Below are 12,342 nucleotides of genomic sequence, written 5' to 3' on the forward strand. Positions count from 1 at the left end.
AACTCACACCTATTTAACATCACACACAATTTTCTGTGCACAGTAGACAATGAAAATTTTCACACACAATTTTCTGTGCACAGTATGTAATGAAAATTTTCATTGTGTACTGTGCACAGAAAATTGTGTGTGATGTTTAATATGTGCATGTTTCTGAACAACTGAATCACAAGAAAACCCAAAGACAACAGAAACAGAAACCACACTTGAAAATGGGAAACATCTCCCAAAGCATATCGTGCAAAATATAAATAAAAAGAAAATTGACCAGTTGCAGAAAAGTTATTTCACAAACAAACCCAACACATTTTCATGTATCTTTTGTATCATTAGTCTCCAAAAGATTCACTCCAACCAGATGAATTGTTGTTTCCATTGTAGTCCTAGAGTCATCATGATTTTTGTATGCTGCAAGTGGAATTGGTGATTTTTTTGTTATCTTATAAATTAATTTCTTCTATTTTTGTCAGATACATTGATTTATTTGCTTTTAAATACAAAATGTTACTTTTAGCCATAGAACTATATTTGACAACTGGCTCAGAGTTAACTCCAGCCTTGAAAAGCAACTAACTTAGAATATAATTTTTTGCCAAAGACAGTGTAGTATCTAGAGATGCTTAAACAATTCAAAGATTTGCACTGAATGTTCAGCAAAATTAATATTTTTAAGTAATTGATTTACAGTTTTAGTATTTCTGTGTTAATAATGTATGAAATAACTTTTGTGGTATTACAATTTTCTATTCTGATCAAAAGATAAATATGATAATGATAAGGAGAAATCACAGCACCAAAGATGAATCTCTCTTGTTCTGGGATCTTAGTGACATGGTCTCCCTTTTTAATGTTTCCCAATTTATCTCTTTCTCTTACCTGAGGAAGGAGCTATACTCCAGAAAGCTAGAATATTGTACGTACATTTGTAGGTATCTACTGGCCATACTTTTTTTGGATTGGCAAGAGAGCCAACCCACTAGGAGAGGAAGCCGAAAGGCACGCGTTTTAGCTCACGCAGGCTGGCGTGAGGTCTGGAACAGGTCAAGGAAATGAGACTAGCAAAAAAGGACGTAGCTGTGGAATACTTAACTTTAATCCGTAAATGGTGAACATCGCTCTTGACGGTACATGTTTTACAACATCAATAGTAACTGGTAATGGCGCCTTGCTAGGTCGTAGCAAATGACGTAGCTGAAGGCTATGCTAACTATCGTCTCGGCAAACGAGAGTGTATTTTGTCAGTGAACCATCGCTAGCAAAGTCAGCTGTACAACTGGGGCGAGTGATAGGAAGTCTCTCTAGACCTGCCGTGTGGTGGCGCTCGGTCTGCAATCACTGATAGTGGCGACACGCGGGTCCGATGTATACTAAAGGACCGCAGCCAATTTAAAGGCTACCACCTAGCAAGTGTGGTGCCTGGCGGTGACACCACAGCACTGACATTTCTCATGAAGGTACTGGGTAGCAATTCTGCCTCTTAACTTTATAGTTTTCTCAAGAGAATTTTCCTTTCAGTATTTTTGCAGAAACTTCAAGAAAGAACTAAAGGACACAACATGAAGCATGCACATGATGTAATTGCTATTACAAGACACATGTATTTTGTTTTATGACACCAACCAAAGACAGAGATATAGTACACAGCAGAGAGATTAATATAAACATTTCACTTCAACACTTCCCCTAAATGTTTATCTTGGTAAATGCAGTATTTAACACATTGCAATTAATGATCTTAAATATTTAAGCTGGACATGTGGGTATGTTCATAATTCTTTGGCTCATTTATTTCAGCCAGAATAATTTCAATAAGGCACTTTGGTTTCTTCAGTTGTTGGCTATTCCTCAATTCTCTTTCACTAGAACTTTCTTTTATAGGCTCCTTAAACACACTTGCATCTTCATGATTCTTCAATTCTTCATTGCCTGTTTCACTTGGGAGTAACACCATTGTCCTACCAGTTCTCTCAGGTTCAAAAGCAACATCCTTACTCTGAATAATCCATTTTTTCTTATTCAATCCACACTCAAAAGCCATCAATGCCATCCCAATAACCAACAAAGATTCCTGATTTTCCTTTTGGATCCCATTTCTTTCACTTTTCCTTCAGAATATGAACAAAACACTTCTTCCCAAAAATATGAAGTTTATTTAGCTGCATCACCTTTCCAGTGAATACCTCATCCACACAACTTGTACCAGTTATGTTTAACACATAAACAGGTGTGTTTTCTGCTTCTGCCCACAAAAACTTAGGCAGGCCCTGTGTTAACAACATGGTTCAAGCTAGTTCCACAACTGCTCTGTAACGGGCTTTGCACATCCATTCTGCTCTGGAGTATAAGGATTTGTGATGACAAGTTGTATGCCATTTAATTTCATCAAATCTTTAACTTCAGTATTATCAAATTCTCATCACCATCACATTGAAATGCTTTTGGTAGTTGACCACAAAAATTCTTCACAATGTTCACCATTTCTGTAATCTTCTCTGCAGTCTCGGACTTCTGCTTGAGAAAATATATCGTGCATAATCTTGAAAAGTCACAAGTGAAGCAAAGAAAATATTCTGCTCTTCCCAGCGATGTACGCTCGATAGCTCCACACAGATCAGCATGAATCAGTTCTCCAGGTTGTGTGGCATGCTGCTGTTGTAACTGGAACCTGCTGTGATGCTGCTTCCCCTTAACACATGCCTTACAAAATTCTTTGCCGAAGTCTTCAACTTCAACACCATGCTGCTTCAAGAATTGTTGCACATGATGCTTGTTTTGTTGACCCAAGTGTTCAAGCCAAATTTGCAGAGAGTCCTTTGACCCAAAATTTACCTCAGGATCACAAGGCTGAATTTGTTTTGTCACTCAAATCAACATCTTCAATAAATTGCCACTACATATGCCACACACTTTTACAACGCCATTGTTTCGGAACTCACACATGTCTTTCAATGAATAAAAGTCTAATCCCTTGTCCATAGCAGATGATACAGAAAAGAGATTTCTTCAGCATTCTGGAGTATACAAAACATTATACGTATGGCATAACTTCCATTTTCCATTGACAAAAGCTTCAAAATAGATAGTCCCTTTTCCTAGTGTGTTCATAGTCAAATGATTGCCTGTGCATATCTGCAGTGGTGTTGCAAACTTAGTAAATGATATATACCACTCAGTTTTCTTAGCCATGTGATTTGTTGCTCCACATTCAGTGATCCATGAGTCCTTGTCCAATTCTGCATTTATTACTTCACCAATGAAAGCCTGGTCAGGTAAATCACTTTTATTTTGGTTTTGGATAGTTTTTTGTTTATGTTTCACATTTGGACATATTTTTTTTTTAATATGGCCAAATACACCATAACCGAAACATTTGAGCTTCTTTTTGTTTGTAGACTTTTTGTATTTGTCTGACGAAGTAACATTCGTCATAGTGATGCCATCTGCATTTTCAATGTTTGCTTTGGAAACGAAAAGTGCAACTACCTCATCCTGTTAACACATCCATTAAACATTTTAGTGTTTGTTGATCTTCAGATCTTGCCCACCACGACTGTCACAGACTTTGATAATTGTCAGGCAGTTTGTCAAGTAGTCGCATCATTAATGATGAGTCATTGGGTTTCACATTGAGTTCCTGCAAGTTTTCAAAACGAGCAAGATGTGTCACCATGTAAAAATTGAAGAATTCTAACTGAACAGAATGTGCACCTTGCTTTGTTTTCTGTTCAAACACAGCATGTAGCTTGTCCCACATATCTCGTGCACTCTCACATGCAACCAACAACGCCATGACGTTTGCTTCTACAGTTCTAACAATAATCTGACTTGCTGCACAATCAGCTTTGTCCCGTGTTTTTAGTTCAGCATTAAACACATCTATTTGTGCCAATGTAAAATTGCAATACCCAATTCCTTTCTTGAATTGTGTACTGGGTCCAAGTGTACGTGCCAACGTCAGATCATTATGATGAAGAAGCTGAGAAAATGTATAATGAAATAGAAGACATCATTCTGTCTGAAGGAACAGGAAAAGTAAATACCTTAATCATGGGTACTGGAATAGTGTGGTTGGACAAGGCAATGAAGCAAACATTGTTGGACAATATGGATTAGGAAAAAGAAACAACAGAGGAGGAATGCTAGTGGAATTCTGTCACCGAAATAATTTTGTGGTGATGAACACTTGGTTCAAGAAAAGGAAGAGTAAACTGTACACATAGAAGAGCCCATGAGATGTGAACAGATATTAAAATGGACTACGTACTCATCAAACAAAGGTTTAGGGGCAGTGTGAAGGACGCCAAGACTACGCCAGCTGCCGACATCGACATGGACCACAACCTTTTGGTTGCAGATATCAGCATGAGGCTGAAGAAGATCTGACAGTATGGGAGGAGAAAACAGAGATGGGACTTGGAAAAGCTAAGAGAGAATAATTGGCAGTAAGAGAATCATTAGAGAAAAAATTTAACAAAGTGGGACACAAAAATACAAGTGCAAGTGCGGAAGCTCAGTGGCAAAATGTTAAAATGGTTTTGTTAGGTACTCTGAAGAGTGAAGCTGGGAGGGAAACAAAGAGAGTGAGAAAACCCAGAATCACCAATGAGATGATGGAGAAGATCGAGGAAAGGAGGAAGTGTAAAAATGTTGATGAAGAAGAATACAGAAGACTTAACAACACCCACAGGAGGGAAACAGACAAAGCAAAGGAAAAGTACTTAGAAGAAATATGTGACAAAGTAGAAGAACTACAAAGAAGAGGATGGTATGACCTTATGTACCAGAAAACTAAGGAACTGGGAGAAGGAAAGAACAAAAGTGTAAGGATGTTCGGAATAGAAGATTCTAGAGGACAAGTGGTTACTGAACAAGTAGAAGTGCTGAAAACATGGGAAGAATAGATAAGGAAACTATATGGCGCAGAACATGGCCCAGATGACATCAACATAGAGCCAGAGGAAGCTATTGATGAAGTTGAAAAAGGGCCCTGTATACTGACAAGGGAAGTAGAGAAGGTGATAAAGGACATGAAGAGTAGGAAAGCTACAGGGGATGATGACATACCAGTGGATTTGCTCAGAGAAATCAGAAATGAAAGTTTGAAAGTTCTGACACAAATCATAAACAAAATCTATGAAACTGGAGAATGGCCTGAAGACATTTTGGATGTCACAATGGTTACTCTTGAGAAGAAAAAGCAAGCCAAGAAGTGTAGTGATTATAGAACAATTAGTCTGATATCACATGTGGCAAAGATCATTGCAAGAATACTAAATAGACGGTTGGAAAACAAAATTGAAGAAGTCATGGGAGAAGACCAGTTTGGCTTGAGGAAAGGAAAAGGGACCAGAGATGCCATTGGCATGATGAGGATATTGTCAGAGAGAGTTTTGGCCATTAATGAAGAAGTTTGTGCTTGTTTTATAGACTGGCAGAAGGCCTTCGACAGAGTCAATTGATGAACATCCTTAAGGAAATAGGAATCAACTGGAGAGATCGGAGACTTATAAGGAACTTGTACCTGGGACAAAGGGTAAAGGTACAACTGAACTACAGAGAAACAAACAGTGTGGAAATAGGAAGGGGAGTGAGACAAGGACGTTGTCTGTCGCCAAGTCTCTTCAACCTGTATCGAGAAATTCTGGCAAGAGAAGTGCTGAAAAAATGCGGAAACTTCGAAGTAGGAGGACATCTTATCAACACCATCAAGTATGCAGACAACCTGGTAGTGCTCGCTAAAAATCAGAGACAGCAGCAACACATGAGGAACAATTTGGTGGAAACAGGAAGGAAATACAGCATGGAAATCAACATCGAAAAATGTGAATCAGTTCAAATACCTGGGAAGTTTTATCACAAAGGATGCTACTGCACCAACAAAATCCGAGCAAGAATCACCATGGCCAAAGATGCTTTCAACAAGAAGAGGACTCTGCTGACCAGCAAGTTGAGTTTGGCATCTAGGAAAAAAATGATAAAAGTGCTACATTTGGAGCATTGCACTGTATGGAACAGAGAAAGAAGGAGAACAAATACTTAGAGAGCTTTGAAAAGTGGTGCTGGAGGAGAATGGAAAAGATCAAGTGGACAGATCGCATAAAAAATGATGATGTACTGCAAAGAGTAGGAGAGAAGAGAAGTATTCTGCACACAATTCTTCAGAGAAAGGCTAACTGGATTGGACATGTACTTAGACATGAGGGACTCATACATGATGTCATCGAAGGGAAACTCAGAGGAAACATCTGGACGACATGAAAGATGGAAGGAGATATAACAGACTGAAGGAAGAAGCTGAAGACAGGGAACAGTGGAATCAGTAATTCTCCATATGAAGACATGGACCTGCCACTAGGCAGAATACTACTTAATAATAATAGTACTGGGTCCATAACCTATTGCAGAAAATCCAAGAAAGAACTAAAGGGAACAACATAAAGTATACACACGACATAGTTGCTATAACAAGACACATGTACTTTATTTTGTGATACCAACCAAAGACATAGATATGATACACAGCAGAGAGATGAATATAAGCATTTCACTTCAACAGATATGATAAATCAGATTACTTTTGTGGTTGATTCGTATGTGACAGAATCACATACACAAGAATTTCTACACCCTGTAACCTCAAAAGCAGATCTAATGATAAAACTGGGGACCATGACAAAATGAACTGATAGATACCATCTCCTGACAAATAAAAGGTAGAAACATGATGAACTGAAAACTCATTAATAATAATGAACAGAGCTTTTTCCACTTTGGTTTCAGTGTTGCCAGTCTGTGTCTCTTTGATATGTAATTGAATCTCATGATTTTTACTGACTAAAAATGTGACCATTATATTCTCTTCAAACTTTTGTGTTTATGAACATCTTTCTCATATTCATTATTCCTACTAATACAGAAATTTGTTATGTTGAATCATTTAGGACATCTCAAAAGAAGTTGAGAAGAATCTCTCGCCAAAGCAGTGTGCTGTGCTTGATGTGGCACTGGATACAATCAAACTATATTTCCATGCAGGTGGTAATGGATTGAAAAAAGCATTCTTGGAGAAAAGCCCTGAGCTCCAGTCACTTCGTTACGCTCTCTCACTGTACACACAAACAACAGATACTCTAATAAAGACATTTGTCACAACTCAGACAAATGAAGGTAAGCAGTTTCGTATTGCACTTTGTTGCCTTTTACTGTGTGTCCTCTGTTCAGTATCCATTACAACATGTTACAGTATCAAACAATTGGTGAATGGAATTTCCAGTCATTGGCTATTTCATTTCTTTTTATTTTAGTGTAAAACATTCTCACAATTTCAAGGGAAGACCTCTCAGCTCTGCTAATCAAACAGAAATACTATTTCATGAAAGAGTAGGATAGTTTACAAATAATACATCATAAATTTGTCAGTTTTTAATTGAATGTATCTGCAAAGGAAAATCATATTAAACTGTATTTCCCACTATTTTAGTAAACTAAAATAAAAAAGTGCCAATTTTGAGAAACAATGCCATCTGCTACACTGTCAGTTGTTCGATGTTTCATCTATCACAGTAGATAAATACAGGCCATAAAGGGTATGAGAGCTTTAAACTGTTGATTCACATCTTGAAACACACATAATGGTTCACCTATGGCTCTCCTGAATTGAATTGTAGTGTTTTACATAATCACTGCAGAAAAATGATTAGTTCACATTCACACTCACATGTAGAAATGCGAAGAAAATTACCTAAAATTTGTCTGATTGAGGAACAAGTGTTATGGCTCTAATCCTACTGCAACACATCATCCATTAAGAAGAAAGAATAAGAGGAAGGTAATATTATTATGTGCTTCATTTCATAAGTAACTAATATACTCCTTGTTAGGATATTACAGGCACTTGGAAATTTTCTTGGTGGAAACATCCTTTACAAGCCATCTTCATTATTGTGTTCTGTGTGCATACGAGCACAGAGAAAAATGGAAATTTCTCAGACTCCAATACCCTAAACAAGTAGTTTCTTTTAAGACCTGTGTGAAACAAACAGCAGGTAACAGAGATGAATTTGTGTGCTGGAGGCATTGCATTCAAAACTTGAAGCATAACTCATAAATATTGTCCTGACTGATGGGTTACCATACCTTTGGTACCCAGTGATATTTATGTACAAATACATCAAAAATACAACTGAACTCTGGTATATCCTTTTAACCAATCATTTGCTACACTTATATGAGAAATATCTCATTAATGTTTACATTATCTGTCTGTTATTATGCCTTGCAGGTATTTTGCATCCATTTGTTCACCTGCAGTACTGTACTGGAAACCTGTATATTCAGTACAAAAGTGCATTGCCCCAATTTAAACAAAATGGTTCAAGGATCCTCCTACAGCTATCAGAGTTTATTCCTTGCCCAATGAAGTCAGCTGATCTCAATACTTTTAAGCAGATGTGGGCCCCTGCACATGGTATGGACAATTGTACAGTCATACAGTCATTACATATAAACATGGTTCCTCCAGACTTTTGTTTTTCCATGGAATCCAAGTCATCATAGTAATAATTATAAAAGAGGCCCCTAACTATTACCACATTAGTGGTCTCATTTGTTCTTTTTGTATCTCACTCTTTACCTGTCTACCTCTCTGTTTATGTACATTTTCTGTGCCCTTAATAAGAGCAAATACAGGTGGAACATAAAGAACATTGCTGACCAAAATCAGTGAGAAGCCAGAATATAGAGACAAGGTACAGAAATAGTGAAGTCAGTTATATTTTATGATCCTCTTGATCATTATTTTCTTTTGAACCAGCAACTCAGACATCTCTTAAGGCAATATTCATATCTAACTTATAATTTTTTATAGTTTTCCATGCCAAATCCTGTTAATCCTTTCTCTCCTTAGCTGCCAAAGAAGGGATATTTTATGTAGAGGGTGTAGAATGTCACATTTCTTGCATTCCATATGTACTCTTTTGGGATGATACTTTATTAAATACAGCTATTTGAGATCTCGTTTCTATTGTAACCTTTTTTATTTTGTACTGTTTCCAGTTCCTATGTGCAGTGAAAAAAATTCCACATTGTTGTCTTATGAAATTGTTGATGAGACAAGAGGAGGTTTACACATGTCTATGTATCATTTAAATTCAAAGTCTTCTTTGAAAATCACAAACACTCATATTTCAACTCTGAATACAGAATTTTGTAAACCACAATTTATGTAGTAAGAGAATTTATAGGGGTGCAAGTGATAGAATTAATCATCCAAAACTGAATGTGTTCATTTATGTGTGTGGAACACTTTGCACATGTTCACACTTGCTTTTATGTGCTGGTATGTTGTGCATGAAGTGTGTATATGTTCATTTTATTGTGCAGGGAGAATTTTTTGTTTACTACCAACAGCTTAACTGGTGGACCTGTATTTTACTTTGGGTGTGTAATTGCTGGTAGATATGCCTGTCAGTGTAATATTGTGTATAAATGGTGTTGGATGGCTTCAGATTTGAGAGATTCACTTAACTGATATATGCTTTTCTGAAGAATTCATAACAGCATAGATATATTTGTCTGTCTAGCATGGTATCTTCCTGACTTTAAGTAAAGTACTTCAAACAGTTCAACCCTCTGTTGCGTATTACAACCTACCCACATTTATGTAAGCTTTCTGTGTGAGCTTCAGATGTGATTTGCATGATAGTAACCAGTCTTCTCTGAACCTGTGTGTTGTTTTTGTTTTTATAAATTGAAAAAGTTGAGAAGATTTTGTATGCTTTTATTTCTAGTACCATTTCTGTGATTGTCCAAAAAAGAAACATATATGTTATTTTATCTGTTTTCTTTCCTCCTTTCTTTTTCTTTCATTAAAAACACTAAAGTTCCACTTAACAACAAATCAAACCTTAGACAACGTTCAATATCCATTGAACGTGAAGAGGAAGAGGGAATGGAAGGGCTAGAAGAGCCTCTGAAAGCCAAGAAACGTAGGGAATCACGCCAAGGTAAACATTTGCCAAGTCATTTGCTAATGCTTGGTTAATGTAACTGAAGATAACTGAGCTTTGATAGAAGTAAACTAGAAATATGCACAAACTGAGATTAGCATAACTCACAAAAAAGTTTGGATTCCAATCAGTAGATACAGATTTATTTCAGATTATTATGACACGTATGTACACAATGGTTTTGCTGCTAAAGCACCTGCTGCATTGCTGCTTAGCTGGAAAGAGTAGTGGAACTGTCAGTTTATAATTAAATGCTAGATAACCTGTTACAACAGTTTACCGTTTTAATACATCTAATGTTCTCATTGCTAAATCTCTATAAATATTGTTGCACACCTTATTAATGTATGGGATGATGTTATTAAGAGAATGACATGGATATTGAGAATGCAAATAATGGGTCTGTGAAGAAGATACAGCATAGTTATGTAGTTTCATGTAGTAAACAGATTAACAGAAGTAAAGAAAATGTTGACTGCCTAGGTATTACATACAGATGATGGAAAATGTTGTTAATGTAAGGAGTACTTAGCAGTTGCATTATACCCAATCTGATGTTGATTGTGCACAGTAACATATGAATGCATAGGTATACATTGCATAAGTTGGTCTAAAAATATGAATGTCTTGTTATATATTGCATTAATTGGACTAGTCCTTTAAGGCTTAAACAGTGCCACATACTGTAGACTTGAAGTAGGAGTGTGTATTAGTAACTGTGGATCAAGAAAATCTCAAATGTGTATTCTGTTTCATGTGAAAAGTGTCTTTTCTCAATTTCAAGCGAATTACCGAAAGTCATTATGGACAGTGGTGAGATGGCATTTCAGATACTTTTCTTTACTTTGTTAAAAAGTTTTGCATCACACAAGAAAAGCAAGTGAAGATGGTGTATCTGGTTTTAAATAGCAGGATACATATAATAATGAAAATAATCAATTATTGATATTAGAATGTAAATATAATGGAAGGAAACTTTCCACGTGGGAAAAATTATATACAAAAACAAAGATGAGGTGACTTACCGAACAAAAGCGCTGGCAGGTCGATAGACACACAAACAAACACAAACATACACACAAAATTCAAGCTTTCGCAACAACCTGTTGCCTCATCTTGGCTTTCCTGATGAGGCAACAGTTTGTTGCGAAAGCTTGAATTTTGTGTGTATGTTTGTGTTTGTTTGTGTGTCTATCGACCTGCCAGCGCTTTTGTTCGGTAAGTCACCTCATCTTTGTTTTTATATATAATTAGAATGTAAATAGGTAGATGAAAAAATCTACTTACCAAGTGGCAGCAGAGGAACACATACACACATGGATTTAAATGTTACAAGCTTTCATAGCCAGCAGCTCCTTCTTCTGGCAAAAGAGTTGAAGGGGAAGGAAAAGGTGTGAAAGAAAAGGAATGGAGACTTCTAGTGAATCACTGAGAAGCCTGGGTCAGATGTGTTTTCCAAGGGAGGTGCATCCACTTGAAGTTGGAGATAAAAGATATTTGACAGTGTCAGTTTCAGTGTTTGAAAACCACATGAGAACTCACCAAGCAAGTGGAAATGCTATGTCTGTACTCAAAAGAGCAGTGATCTGGAACCCTATCATGTAGTAACATTACCCTGCTTACCTCCAAAGGCAAGTCTTCAAACAGGAGAGGCAGGGTCACTTGCAAGAAATGCTTGCCTGTGAGACATTATGGGAGGCATGACTGGTCTCATGAGGCACCAATAATACCCACCCAAACATTGAAGGTGGAACTGATGTTGATGGTTCACTGCCACTGTGTCATGGTGATTATCCGTAACCCACAGACGTTGGACAGTTGGACAATATTGGCCTTCATAAAGGTAGTCTTATCTGTTAGTTGGTTGAATGAAAGAAATCCCAGCACCATGATGGCTTGTGGAACCGTAGCTGCGAAGGTAAGTCCGTAGGCCCACCAGCATGGGCTAAGCCAGACAACCATACAGAACATTTCCATGACAGCTGCAACTATCTGTATCACTCACAATGTGTGCAGGCCTTATTACCTACAGGCTTGCATCTGCAATGACATTTTCATTGCTGGTTCATAGTACAAACCACCATAGTGTGGGCTTTCTGTCATCCATTCTATTCACAGATGAGGCTACCATTTTTGGGGGTGGTAAAATCCATCTAGACAGTGCATGTCAGCTAAGGAAAATCCCCGTGGCATGGTGGCAGTTCATCTTTATTATATGTGTAGATGGTTATTGTTGATGCCCCAAAGCACCAGTCCTCCTCCTGCAGTAGATCACAGGTGAGGTGTAGCTGCATTTCCTGTGAGTGATTCCGTCTTCCCTTCTGGAAGACTTGTG

General features: G+C 37.3%; 1 protein-coding gene across 1 annotated transcript in view; it reads left to right on the forward strand.

Annotated features, from left to right (window-relative positions):
- The window catches only part of LOC126413295 (uncharacterized), a 640,882-nt gene that overhangs the window by 553,847 nt on the left and 74,693 nt on the right, over nt 1-12,342 (forward strand). Inside the window, exons 27-28 of the mRNA XM_050083195.1 lie at nt 6,942-7,167; nt 9,882-10,004. Coding sequence (XP_049939152.1) covers nt 6,942-7,167; nt 9,882-10,004 — 349 coding nt within the window. The remainder of the gene's footprint in view (nt 1-6,941; nt 7,168-9,881; nt 10,005-12,342) is intronic.

The sequence above is a fragment of the Schistocerca serialis genome, chromosome 7, assembly GCF_023864345.2.
Source record: "Schistocerca serialis cubense isolate TAMUIC-IGC-003099 chromosome 7, iqSchSeri2.2, whole genome shotgun sequence".
Taxonomy (NCBI): Eukaryota; Metazoa; Arthropoda; class Insecta; order Orthoptera; family Acrididae; genus Schistocerca; species Schistocerca serialis.